The sequence below is a fragment of the Salvelinus fontinalis genome, unplaced genomic scaffold, assembly GCF_029448725.1.
Source record: "Salvelinus fontinalis isolate EN_2023a unplaced genomic scaffold, ASM2944872v1 scaffold_0142, whole genome shotgun sequence".
NCBI classification, from domain to species: Eukaryota; Metazoa; Chordata; class Actinopteri; order Salmoniformes; family Salmonidae; genus Salvelinus; species Salvelinus fontinalis.
In genome coordinates, this window is record NW_026600351.1 from 105001 (window position 1) to 118939 (window position 13939).

The 13939-nt window shown below is 45.2% G+C and overlaps 3 protein-coding genes across 6 annotated transcripts in view; 2 read left to right on the forward strand and 1 right to left on the reverse strand.

The window, feature by feature from the left end:
- LOC129843473 (retinoschisin-like) overlaps positions 1–1601 on the reverse strand; it is a 13261-nt gene extending 11660 nt beyond the window's left edge. The window contains exons 1-3 of one of the 2 annotated variants that reach the window (XM_055912207.1): positions 1387–1601; positions 614–639; positions 258–381 (exon numbers count right to left, since the gene is read on the reverse strand). In XM_055912207.1, coding sequence (XP_055768182.1) covers positions 258–381; positions 614–639; positions 1387–1438 — 202 coding nt within the window. In that variant the 5' untranslated portion in view covers positions 1439–1601. The remainder of the gene's footprint in view (positions 1–257; positions 382–613; positions 640–1386) is intronic. The other variant, XM_055912208.1, reaches the window with a different exon arrangement.
- Positions 1602–2083: 482 nt separating this feature from the next.
- On the forward strand, positions 2084–2704 carry LOC129843474 (uncharacterized). Its single transcript, XM_055912210.1, has 2 exons — positions 2084–2213; positions 2445–2704. Exons 1-2 carry the CDS (start codon positions 2115–2117, stop codon positions 2643–2645), a joined length of 300 nt encoding a protein of 99 aa, XP_055768185.1. The 5' UTR covers positions 2084–2114; the 3' UTR covers positions 2646–2704.
- A 123-nt stretch (positions 2705–2827) lies between these two features.
- The window catches only part of LOC129843471 (serine/threonine-protein phosphatase with EF-hands 1-like), a 58457-nt gene continuing 47345 nt past the window's right edge, over positions 2828–13939 (forward strand). The window contains exons 1-7 of one of the 3 annotated variants that reach the window (XM_055912205.1): positions 2828–3153; positions 6297–6470; positions 7245–7280; positions 7636–7763; positions 7899–7959; positions 10597–10766; positions 11024–11138. In XM_055912205.1, coding sequence (XP_055768180.1) covers positions 6416–6470; positions 7245–7280; positions 7636–7763; positions 7899–7959; positions 10597–10766; positions 11024–11138 — 565 coding nt within the window. In that variant the 5' untranslated portion in view covers positions 2828–3153; positions 6297–6415. Of the gene's footprint in view, positions 3154–5743; positions 5846–5956; positions 6471–7244; positions 7281–7635; positions 7764–7898; positions 7960–10596; positions 10767–11023; positions 11139–13939 lie in introns of those variants that run through there. The other 2 variants (XM_055912204.1, XM_055912206.1) reach the window with 2 other exon arrangements.

A 13939-nucleotide genomic window follows, 5' to 3' on the forward strand; every position in this document is an offset into this window, starting at 1 on the left:
TATTTCACTTTTGTATATTATCTACCTCACTTGCTTTGGCAATGTTAACATATGTTTCCCATGCCAATAAAGCCGTTGAATTGAATTGACTTGAATTGAGAGAGACATAGAGAGAAAGAGAGAGAAAGACAGATAGACAGAGAGAGAGATAGACACAGAGTGAGAGAGAGAACGAGAGAGAGAGAGACAGAACGAGAGATAGAGAGACAGAGAGAGAGAGAGACACACATAGACAGAGACAGACAGAGGGTCTTTACCTGGCATACACTCCATGACACGTGGTGGGGTGGGGGAGAGGGAGGTGAACTGGGTTGGGGATTCTGACCCCTCACAGTCACACTTACAGGCTCGTCCTGTCCATGTCTCAGTCACTTCCTCCCCCTGAAACACAAAGAGGGAGAGGTGGAACATTAGTCTCTAAGGCCAGGGCAGGGTTCTTTAACTCAGGTCGTGGAGAACTACTTGGGTGTGAACTAAAGCAGACAGAGGCTCTGCAGGACTGGAGCTGGAGAAGGCCTCTGCCTTAGGTTGGAGGACATCAGTCAATTCACACATACATTACATTATCATATTATATGTTTGATGATCAATCACTAGATTTGATTCCACCTACCTCCTGAGCGTGTACACGGATTAGAACTGTTGGGACGGACCCCCAGCGCAGCACAGAGACAGAACATTAGATGTAAAGGCAGAAACACTTTCCAACCATAACAAGTCTCTCATATTCCATACATGTACAGTCTGTCCATTCCACAGTCTGACTACTAGACCACAATTCATCCAGCACATTATTCAGTGAAGCATGTTGCCTGGTGAGGGATTTGAATATTGGGAAACTAGACACATAACTGCTACAGTAAAACTATAACAATCCATCTATTTATAACAGAAATACCTAAAAATATCAGTTGTTTCTTTCAGTATTCAATCCAACACCAATTTTTTTTATTTTTTTTTTATTTAACTAGACAAGTCAGTTAAGAACAAATTCTTATTTACAATGACGGCCTACCCCGGCCAAACCCTAACCTGGAGGACGCTGGGCCAATTGTGCGCCGCCCTACGGGACTTCCAATCACAGCTGGTTGTGATGCAGCCTGGAATCAAACCAGAGTCTGTAGTGACGCCTCTAGATGCAGTGTCTTAGACTGCTGCGCCACTCGGGAGCCCAATCAACCAATATATGTTTGTTTCAGTATTCAATCCACCACCAATCAACCAATATGTGAAACTATTTGACAGTGTATATTAAAGCTGTACAGCCATTTCAACCCACCACACTCTAGAAGCCTATAGTCTGAGGTCATGCTTTGATCAAACTCCCCATCCAGAGAGACACAGACATAATGAGGGAAGACAAAGGCAAAGAAGAGACCGACATACCGTTGGAGACAAGCAGGAGGGCCAAAAGAATACACTGTCCATGGGATTCCATCTTCAAGCCTACACAGTGACAGGACCACACTGAGGCACTATACTGTAGCCACTCTGACAGCACTAGGGCTGGATTATGATAATCCACAGGACACTAATGGCCAGTAATACCCTTTATCTCCTCACAAAGTCCCTCCCTCATCTGTTGAGGGCCAGTTGGGAAAATGCAATGAGGATACAGTAATGCAATGTGTAATGTACCAGAGCATGGTCCTACTGGCTAGTTCCCCTGAAGGGGCCCAGCTGCTACACCCTGCCACCCATATCATGGAGCAGAAGGTGTACTCAAGGCATTTAGGGTTGTCTATTTTAGGAAATGATTTCTTTGCAGAATAAGGGAATAGTGTGTGTGTGTGGGGGGGGGGGGGGGGGGCAACATAACAGCAACCCCCAGACTTTCTGGATAAGGTTTTCATTATTTTCCAACCAGGAAGTACCATTTTTATTTATAAAGATAAATAGGTTCTCCGATTGGTCAGATGGGTTAACGTGTCAAAACGTTTCAAAATGCTGGAACTAAAAGTGACCCAACCAGGCGTGAACAGCACAGGTGCACGCCATAGATAAATTGCCCAAGGCTGAATTCAATCTTCATAACACCAAAGTGGGTGTCATAGGCCTATTAAAAGGTCATTGTAAATGTAACATTTTATAAGACTGTCCAAAGGAAAAACACAATGAAGGTCTTTATTAGCAGAACAACGAAGAAACCGTTCAGAGCGCAGAAGAAAAGAAACAAGGCCTACTCGACCTTCATCTACAAGATCCGGAGAGAGGTTGGCAATAATGGGCCACATTTGGCGTTACTTAATAAAGTTATTTGGTGTAAATTGATGTCACAGGGCTTGCCAACCCTATTCCTGGCGCGCTACCCTGCTGTAGGTATTCGATCCAACCCCCGTAACTAACCTGATAAAATGTATCAACAAGCTAATTATTAGATTCGGGTGCGTTAGGTTTGGAGCAGAAACCTACAAGAATGCTTTTTTAAAAGGTTTTAATTACAGGGTGACGGCATCCCCACCATGGACTGTTTGTTGGTGAACCAGTCTACCTGCCCACGGAGGGTGCTGGTCCGTCTGGTCGGCTCCGAGGCCGCCCGCCTGTCACGGCTCAACAGGAGGAAAGTCATCACCCAACTAGAGGTCCACACTGCCATGGCGCGGCTGAGACAGAGCAGAAAACATGTCAGGCAACCGGGCGCCTGAATGGTCTTATGGACACTTTGAATTTTATGTGTGTATTTAATAAAGATCTCTTGTTTTTACTTATTGTGTTGTCATTCCAACAAATCAATGCACCACTAAATGTGTAAAACAAATTGCGCAACTGAAGGTTGTATAATAGAATGTTAACGCGGTTTGCTCTCGCCTCTAATGGCAGTCCAATTACTTCGAGGGGCGGGGAAAGGCATGACCATAATTGATGCATTTGCTTGTCAGGGGAGCAGCTGCGCGCCAAACTCAGTCAACCATAGCCGAACTCCGGCGCGTGGGGAAAGCGGAAATCAAATGGACCCTTTTGTTCCTCGCGGTGCGTGACGCCCACTCAAAACACGCGTGTTGATTAAATTAAGGAAGCGTACACTATGTGCAAGACTCATATTTTGGCGTAGATTCTGCTGCGGCACAACCGAACATCTTTATCAACCCAACCGGTGTCCAGGACGAACAGGCAGGTTCCTAGATGAGCTGGGTGGTCTTGGACTTGTAGTAGGTAAGTCGTTTACTGGCAATAGGCTATTCGTCACTGAATCAGCTGTTGCATCCTGTGTAGGGAATTTAATATATTCACCTTTGCAGATTTTACATGTGAACAGCAACAGGTGTTTGTCTCCTTGCAGATCAATGGGCATACTACAGTGACGCATGCAGGATGAATTAGTTTATGCGACATGTTTAATTTAATAGAGCAGAATTATGTGCGTATTTCGCCATTTGTTTTTTTCCCCCCCACCAAGAGCCGTTTGTCAAATGAGATGCTGCTGGGGTATTGTAACAGAGGCTGAGAGCGAGGCGATGTTGGTTATTCATAGTTGATCCCAATGGACTTTTTGTTTCATGCTATATCAAACATGTGCCTCCATGGCAACCCATGACTGATTTTAACCAATTCACATGTGAACATCAACAATTAGGCTTCAACTGGAGGCTTTTCAGCAGGGACAGCCTCAATTACATCTCAATATCACAATTGCATACAAAAGTATGTGGGAACTCCTTCAAATGTCTGGATTTGCCCATTTCAGCCACATCTGTTGCAGATGGGTGTATTAGGTCGAGCATCCAGCCTTACAATCTCCATAGACAAACATGGGCAGTATAATGGCCTTACTGAAGAGCTCAGTGACTTTCAACGTGGCACCGTTATAGGATGCCACCTTTCCAACAAGTCTGTTTGTCACATTTCTGCCCTGCTAGAGCTGCCCCAGTCAACCTTAAGTGCTGTTATTGTGAAGTGGAAACATCTAAGAGTAACAACGGGTCAGCCACGAAGTGGTAGACCACACAAGCTCACAGAACAGGACCACCAAGTGTTGCAGTGTGTAGCGCGTAAAAATAGTCTGTCCTCGGTTGCAACACTCACTATCGTGTTTCAAACTGCCTCTAGAAGCAACATCACAATAACTTTGTTGGGAGTTTCATGAAATAGGTTTCCGTGGCCGAGCAGCCGCACACAAGCCTAAGATCACCATGCGCAATGCCAAGTGTCAGCTGGAGCGGTAAACTTTGCTGCCATTGAACTCTGGAGCAGTGGAAACATGTTCTCTGGGTTGATGAATCACTCTTCACCATCTGGTAGTCCGATGGACAAATCTGGGTTTGGTGGATTATAGGAGAACGCCACCTGCCCCAATGCATAGTGCCAACTGTAAAGTTTGGTGGAGAAGGAATTATGGTCTGGGGCTGTTGTTCATAGTTCGGGCTAGGCCCATTAGTTCCAGTGAAGGGAAATATTAACGCTACAGCATACAATGACATTCTAGATGATTCTGTGCTTCCAATTTGGTGGCTACAGTTTGGGGAAGGCCCTTCCCTGTTTCAGCATGACAATGCCCCCATGCACAAAGCGAGGTCCATACAGAAAGGTTTTTTCGAGATCGGTGTGGAAGAACTTGAGCCCTGACCTCAACCTCATCTAACACATTTGGGATGAATTGGAGCGCCGACTGCGAGCCAGGCCTAATCGCCCAACATCAGTGCCCAATCTCACTAATGCTCTTGTGGTTAAATGGAAGCAAATCCCCTCAGCAATGTTCCAACATCTAGTGGAAATCCTTCCCAGAAGAGTGGAGGCTGTTATAGCAGCAAAGCGGGAACCAACTCTATATTAATGCCTGTGATTTTGTCATGTAGTGTACTTTTCGCTTCCTCTCTCGTCTCCTTCTAAGAACCCACTGAAGGAGAAGGTTAGAGGGGAGGGACCGCTGGCTTTCTCATCCAATGGGTTTTGAGGAGAGAGGATTCAAGGAGTATGCAACTTTTCTCTCTTGCCCTCTGTCTGCCTGTCTGACTCTCTCCCTCTCTGTTTCCATTCACAGACATACTGCCTTACCCCTAACAGAATGACCACAGACATACTGCCTTGCCCCTAACAGAATGACCACAGACATACTGCCTTGCCCCTAACAGAATGGCCACAGACATACTGCCTTGCCCCTAACAGAATGGCCACAGACATACTGCCTTGCCCCTAACAGAATGGCCACAGACATAATATTACATGATACAGAACCCTTGGGTCACTGACATCTGTGACTGCTGGACGCCTGTAGTGACTGCTGGACGCCTGTAGTGACTGCTGGACGCCTGTAGTGACTGCTGGACGCCTGTAGTGACTGCTGGACGCCTGTAGTGACTGCTGGACGCCTGTAGTGACTGCTGGACGCCTGGAGTGACTGCTGGACGCCTGGAGTGACTGCTGGACGCCTGGAGTGACTGCTGGACGCCTGGAGTGACTGCTGGACGCCTGGAGTGACTGCTGGACGCCTGGAGTGACTGCTGGACGCCTGGAGTGACTGCTGGACGCCTGGAGTGACTGCTGGACGCCTGGAGTGACTGCTGGACGCCTGGAGTGACTGCTGGACGCCTGTAGTGACTGCTGGACGCCTGCAGTGACTGCTGGACGCCTGCAGTGACTGCTGGACGCCTGCAGTGACTGCTGGACGCCTGCAGTGACTGCTGGACGCCTGCAGTGACTGCTGGACGCCTGCAGTGACTGCTGGACGCCTGCAGTGACTGCTGGACGCCTGCAGTGACTGCTGGACGCCTGCAGTGACTGCTGGACGCCTGCTGTCACTGCTGGACGCCTGCTGTGACTGCTGGACGCCTGTTGTGACTGCTGGACGCCTGTAGTGACTGCTGGACGCCTGTTTTTTATTTTTATTTTTTCACCTTTATTTAACCAGGTAGGCCAGTTGAGAACAAGTTCTCATTTACAGCTGTGACCTGACCAAGATAAAGCAAAGCAGTGCGACAAAAACAACAACACAGTTACACATGGAATAAACAAACATACAGTTAATAACAATAGAAAAGAAAGTCTATATACAGTGTGTGCAAATGGCATGAGGAGGTATGGCAATAAATAGGCCATAGTAGCAAAGTCATTACAATTTAGCAGATTAACACTGGAGTGATAGATGAGCAGATGATGGTGTGTAAGTAGTGATACTGGTGTGCAAAAGAGCAGCAAAGTAAATAAAAACAATATGGGGATGAGGTAGGTAGATTGGGTGGGCTATTTACAGATGGACTACGTACAGCTGCAGCAATCGGTTAGCTGCTCAGATAGCTGATGTTTAGTTAGTGAGGGAAATGTAACTCTCCAGCTTCAGCGATTTTTGCAATTCGTTCCAGTCACTGGCAGCAGAGAACTGGAAGGAAAGGCGGCCAAAGGAGGTGTTGGCTTTGGGGATGACCAGTGAGATATACGAGGCAACTGTAGTGACTACTGGACGCCTGTAGTGACTAGCATTATGGGATGTGGCACCTCCGTCACCACCGACAACAAGGGGAGGAGACTGACGACAGGTGAGACAGACTGGGGACAAGTAATGGTTCTGATTGTCTTCCCCCAGGACTCATGTAGCCTGGTCCCAGATCTGTTAAGGTTGGCATAGCAGAAAACTGTAGTTGACAATACAAACAGATCTGGGACCAGGCTACATCTCGTAGATTGTGAATCCAGTGAATATACAGATCTGGGACCAGGCTACATCTCGTAGATTGTGAATCCAGTGAATATACAGATCTGGGACCAGGCTACATCTCGTAGATTGTGAATCCAGTGAATATACAGATCTGGGACCAGGCTACATCTTGTAGATTGTGAATCCAGTGAATATACAGATCTGGGACCAGGCTACATCTCGTAGATTGTGAATCCAGTGAATACACAGATCTGGGACCAGGCTACATCTCGTAGATTGTGAATCCAGTGAATATACAGATCTGGGACCAGGCTACATCTCGTAGATTGTGAATATACAGTTTGATCATAGAGCACCTTTTGACATCTTTGAGAATTCAGTATGTTTATAAGCCGGCAGCTGATGAATTAGAAATGGTGTAATTTTCCCTCCTACTGTAGTTGGATGTTTTCAAGATGTTGGTAAAATGTTCTGCTTTTCTTTGCCTTATTTCTTTTCTTCTTCTTTTAGCTGACAAACTTGTTTTAAATGAATTTACTCTGAAGTGATTTTCTACTTCTGATTCTCTTTCCTCCCTGGTGTGTTGTTAATTCTGCCTCTCTCCCTCTGAACTGTTTCACTATACATGATTTTATTTAATCACTCCTCACTACAGACGAGATGGCCAAGAACACTCCCAGCCCTGCACTGGGTAAGAGGCCTCCTCTCATGTCACCCCTATTGCGGAGTCCTATTGGTCAACCTTACTGTATCTTTGTGTCCTATTGGTCAAGGCCCATTGTCATCCTGTGTGTCTCTCTTTCTCTTGGCCTCTACTTTGTGTTTTCTGACTCCCTCATGGCTTCATTAGTTTTCAGTACCGCTAACTACCTGCAGGGGGCTGTTATTAAACTGTTATTTTATTCAGTACCGCTAACTACCTGCAGTGGGGCTGTTATTAAACTGTTATTTTATTCAGTACCGCTAACTACCTGCAGGGGGCTGTTATTAAACAGCAACATTTATTAAACTGTTATTTTGTTCCGTCTTCCATCTCCTCCTCTCAGCTATGAAGGCAGCCATCCTGATCCAGCGCTGGTACAGACGTTACATAGCCAGGTTAGAGATGAGACAGCGATACACCTGGAACATCTTCCAGTCTATAGAGTATGCTGGGGAGCAGGACCAGCTACAGGTAATGGAGACGGAACCCAGGCGGTTCAACCTCATCTGAGACCTGAAGAGGCCTCGGCTTTAGCCAGCAGGCCAACACAGTCTGTTAGTACTTGGCCATATGGAATACAACTGACTCTGTTTGAATCTTCCTCAGCTCTCCAGTTTCTTCAGTTTCATGCTGGACAACTTCACTCAACCCAATGGGAATGGTCCAGGTAACTAACATTTTCTAATGTTTTCAGGAAAATTGTTGGACTGTCAGTTCTTAGCACAAAAAAAATGGAATAACCCATAATTATTTATAGACTGAACAAAAAACGTCCGGATCCATTAATAGCCTATGCCTAAAACATATGATGGTGAAGATGTTGCTTAGCAACAGCGTCCGCATGCTATTCTGTTTCCCTCCGCTGTAGTAATGTGGGATATTGTGTTCTTGTGACTGCTGCTGCCACAGCTGGGGCCTGCCTGTACACGTACACACCAACACCTTGCTGCAGATAATTAGCCAGCCAGGCTCTTTAGTGTTGAAGACAACAGGAGACGATGCTCAGACCATCTTGCCTATTTTTACAATATACAAGTTGTTTTTTTAATGACAGTAAATACAGTATAGGTGATCTGTGTGGGTTTTGATCAGAGTAAATATGATGAACTGACTGGTTGTTTAGACGTGTTCTGAAGACAGAAGTGACCACTCCACAGATAGTGTCTGAGAGAGGTGTGGCTGCTGTCCTCTTCAATAACAACATCTGATTAGGATGTCCTGCCTGTTTGTCTCCACAAAGGAGTGTCTGTGGCTGGACGTTAACCTACTGTAGCAGGCTATTCCACAGGTGGAAACAGAGATGCCCTGAACATGGACAAATGTGTTTGACATCCTGTTTTAGTGTGTTAATAAAGTTATCTTTTATTTGATTCTATTCAGTTTGATTCTACTCTATTTAGAGGTGTAAAATTCCGGTAACCAACCTAAAATTCCCAGGTTTCCCAGAAATCCCGGTTGGAAGATTCCAGGAATCAGGAGGCAGGAATACATTAACCCTGCGTGGTCTATTCTATTAACCCTGCGTGGTCTATTCTATTAACCCTGCGTGGTCTATTCTATTAACCCTGCGTGGTCTATTCTATTAACCCTGCGTGGTCTATTCTATTAACCCTGCGTGGTCTATTCTATTAACCCTGCGTGGTCTATTCTATTAACCCTGCGTGGTCTATTCTATTAACCCTGCGTGGTCTATTCTATTAACCCTGTGTGTTCTATTCTATTAACCCTGTGTGGTCTATTCTATTAACCCTGTGTGGTCTATTCTATTAACCCTGTGTGGTCTATTCTATTAACCCTGTGTGGTCTATTCTATTAACCCTGTGTGTTCTATTCTATTAACCCTGCGTGGTCAATTCTATTAACCCTGCGTGGTCTATTCTATTAACCCTGCGTGGTCTATTCTATTAACCCTGCGTGGTCTATTCTATTAACCCTGCGTGTTCTATTCTATTAACCCTGCGTGTTCTATTCTATTAACACTGCGTGTTCTATTCTATTAACCCCGTGTGGTCTATTCTATTAACCCCGTGTGGTCTATTCTATTAACCCCGTGTGGTCTATTCTATTAACCCCGTGTGGTCTATTCTATTAACCCCGTGTGGTCTATTCTATTAACCCTGTGTGGTCTATTCTATTAACCCTGTGTGGTCTATTCTATTAACCCTGCGTGGTCTATTCTATTAACCCTGCGTGGTCTATTCTATTAACCCTGCGTGGTCTATTCTATTAACCCTGCGTGGTCTATTCTATTAACCCTGTGTGGTCTATTAACCCTGTGTGGTCTATTCTATTAACCCTGTGTGGTCTATTCTATTAACCCTGTGTGGTCTATTCTATTAACCCTGTGTGGTCTATTCTATTAACCCTGTGTGGTCTATTCTATTAACCCTGTGTGGTCTATTCTATTAACCCTGTGTGGTCTATTCTATTAACCCTGTGTGGTCTATTCTATTAACCCTGTGTGGTCTATTAACCCTGTGTGGTCTATTAACCCTGTGTGGTCTATTAACCCTGTGTGGTCTATTCTATTAACCCTGTGTGTTCTATTCTATTAACCCTGTGTGTTCTATTCTATTAACCCTGTGTGGTCTATTCTATTAACCCTGTGTGGTCTATTCTATTAACCCTGCGTGTTCTATTCTATTAACCCTGCGTGTTCTATTCTATTAACCCTGTCTGTTCTATTCTATTAACCCGGTGTGTTCTATTCTATTAACCCTGCGTGTTCTATTCTATTAATCCTGCGTGTTCCATCCTCCAGTTTGATTCTATTCTATTAAACCTGTGTGTTCCATCCTCCAGTTTGATTCTATTCTATTAACCCTGTGTGGTTTATTCTATTAACCCTGTGTGGTCTATTCTATTAACCCTGTGTGGTCTATTAACCCTGTGTGGTCTATTCTATTAACCCTGTGTGGTCTATTAACCCTGTGTGGTCTATTAACCCTGTGTGGTCTATTAACCCTGTGTGGTCTATTCTATTAACCCTGTGTGTTCTATTCTATTAACCCTGTGTGTTCTATTCTATTAACCCTGTGTGGTCTATTCTATTAACCCTGTGTGGTCTATTCTATTAACCCTGCGTGTTCTATTCTATTAACCCTGCGTGTTCTATTCTATTAACCCGGTGTGTTCTATTCTATTAACCCGGTGTGTTCTATTCTATTAACCCTGCGTGTTCTATTCTATTAATCCTGCGTGTTCCATCCTCCAGTTTGATTCTATTCTATTAAACCTGTGTGTTCCATCCTCCAGTTTGATTCTATTCTATTAAACCTGTGTGGTCCATCCTCCATGTTGTCAGATCTGATCTCCCACCTGCTGGACCCAGTGGTTGACCCGTGGTCAGACAGAGAGAGACAGACCATGTATGAACAGATCACTGTTCCTGAGTCCTACAGCGGTCCTCACCTCAGCTTCCCCCTCACCGTCTCTCACACCAACGCCCTGCTCTCTGCATTCAAAGAACAACAGGTACCGTACCATTCAAACTTTATTTTCCCACTGTGTGCTACAGGACCAGTATTCTAGTGCTGGTCTAGCATCAACTTCACCGTGTCCGTATAATCATACTCATTATGGTCTTAAAGGCAAACACTGATCCTAGATCAGGACTGCTTTCTGAGTATGTGCCCAGGGAGTACAGGAGCTGTTGTGGACAGTATGGCAGCTTAATGAATAATAACAAATGAATGGCCTATAGTCCTACCTGATGGTTCATCTTCTTTCAGCCTCTCCACAGCAGATACATGCTGCAGTTGTTACAGCAGACTAAGAAGCTCCTGAAACAGATGCCAAACGTCATTCAGCTGTCCACACCCTACGCCAAGGAGATCACAATATGTGGTGGGTTGTTGATCCATCTCTATTGATTGATACAGAGCTTTTCCAGATGATCAGAGCACTTTACACTGTATGAGGGAAACTAATCCACCACCCCTATATTCTGTTCAGTACTGATAACTATGTTGTCCAATATTTGACCATGTACTGTCTTGTACTTGTTGGTTATTTTCATTTAAAGGCCTTTAGCTTTTTGGGGGGAGACGTGAGTATCCAGATGTCAAGTTGACTATCTAGTGCACAACACTATCTAGGACACAATAACACAAGGCTGACTGTCTGGTACACAACACTATCTAGGACAGAATAACACAAGACTGACTGTCTGGTACACAACACTATCTAGTACACAATAACACAAGACTGACTGTCTGGTACACAACACTATCTAGTACACAATAACACAAGGCTGACTGTCTGGTACACAATAACACAAGGCTGACTGTCTAGTACACAATAACACAAGACTGACTGTCTAGTACACAATAACACAAGACTGACTGTCTAGTACACAATAACACAAGACTGACTGTCTAGTACACAATAACACAAGACTGACTGTCTAGTACACAATAACACAAGACTGACTGTCTAGTACACAATAACACAAGACTGACTGTCTAGTACACAATAACACAAGACTGACTGTCTAGTACACAATAACACAAGACTGACTGTCTAGGACACAATAACACAAGACTGACTATCTAGGACACAATAACAAAACACTGACCATATAAACTCAGCAACAACAAAAAATGTCCCTTTTTCAGGATCCTGTCTTTCAAAGATAATTCGTAAAAATCCAAATAACTTCACATTTCTTCATTGTACAGGGTTTAAACACTGTTTCCCATGCTTGTTCAATGAACCATAAACAATTAATGAACATGCACCTGTGGAACGGTCGTTAATACACTAACAGCTTACAGATGGTAGGCAATTAAGGTCACAGTTAGGAAAACTTAGGACACTAAAGAGGCCTTTCTACTGACTCTGAAAAACACCAAAAGAAAGATGCCCAGCATCCCTGCTCATCTGCGTGAATGTACCTTAGGCATGCTGCAAGGAGGCATGAGGACTGCAGATGTGGCCAGGGCCATCAATTGCAATGACCGTACTGTGAGACGCCTAAGACAGAGCTACAGGGAGACAGGACAGACAGCTGATCGTCCTCGCAGTGGCAGACCACGTGTGTCAACACCTGCACAGGATCGGTACATCTGAACATCACACCTGCGGGACAGGTACAGGATGGCAACAACAACTGCCTGAGATACACCAGGAACGCACAATCCCTCCATCAGTGCTCAGACTGTCCGCAATAGGCTGAGAGAGGCTGGACTGAGGGCTTGTAGGCCTGTTGTAAGGCAGGTCCTCACCAGACATCACCGGCAACATCGTCGCCTATGGGCACAAACCCACCGTCGCTGGACCAGACAGGACTGGCAAAAAGTGCTCTTCACTGACGAGTCGCGGTTTTGTCTCACCGAGGGTGATGGTCGGATTCGCGTTTATCGTCAAAGGAATGAGCGTTACACTGAGGCCTGTACTCTGGAGCGGGATCGATTTGAAAGTGGAGGGTCCGTCATGGTCTGGGGCGGTGTGTCACAGCATCATCTGACCTAGCTTGTTATCATTGCAGGCAATCTCAACGCTGTGCGTTACAGGGAAGACATCCTCCTCCCTCATGTGGTACCCTTCCTGCAGGCTCATCCTGACATGACTCTCCAGCATGACAATGCCACCAGCCATACTCCTCGTTCTGTGCGTGATTTCCTGCAAGACAGGAATGTCAGTGTTCTGCCATGGCCAGCGAAGAGCCCGGATCTCAATCCCATTGAGCACGTCTGGGACCTGTTGGATCGGAAGGTGAGGGCTAGGGCCATCCCCCCCCAGAAATGTCTGGGAACTCGCAGTTGCCTTGGTGGAAGAGTGGGGTAACATCTCACGGCAAGAACTGGCAAATCTGGTGCAGTCCATGAGGAGGAGATGCACTGCAGTACTTAATGCAGCTGGTGGCCACACCAGATACTGACTGTTACTTTTGATTTTGACCCCCCCCCCCCCTTTGTTCAGGGACACATTATTCAATTTCTGTTAGTCACATGTCTGTGGAACTTGTTCAGTTTATGTCTCAGTTGTTGAATCTTGTTATGTTCATACAAATATTTACACATGTTAAGTTTGCTGAAAATAAACCCAGTTGACAGTGAGAGGACGTTTCTTTTTTTGCTGAGTTTAATACACAATAACACAACACTGACTGTCTAGGGCACAAGACTGACTATCTAGTACACAACACTGACTGTCTAGGGCACAATAACACAACACTGACTGTCTAGGGCACAAGACTGACTATCTAGTACACAACACTGACTGTCTAGGGCACAAGACTGACTATCTAGTACACAACACTGACTGTCTAGGGCACAAGACTGACTATCTAGTACACAACACTGACTGTCTAGGGCACAAGACTGACTGTCTAGTACACAATAACACAAGACTGACTGTCTAGTACACAACACTGACTGTCTAGGGCACAAGACTGAATATCTAGTACACAACACTGACTGTCTAGGGCACAAGACTGACTATCTAGTACACAATAACACAACACTGACTGTCTAGTACACAACACTGACTGTCTAGGGCACAAGACTGACTATCTAGTACACAACACTGACTGTCTAGGGCACAAGACTGACTATCTAGTACACAACACTGACTGTCTAGGGCACAAGACTGACTATCTAGTACACAACACTGACTGTCTAGGGCACAAGACTGACTATCTAGTA

Bases quoted from the DNA above. Each gene is read 5' to 3' on its own strand.
- LOC129843474 (XM_055912210.1), top strand. From the start codon at position 2,115: ATGAAGGTCTTTATTAGCAGAACAACGAAGAAACCGTTCAGAGCGCAG. The intron at 2,214-2,444 runs GTTGGCAATAAT...TTTTAATTACAG, and splicing joins TCTACAAGATCCGGAGAGAG to GGTGACGGCATCCCCACCAT.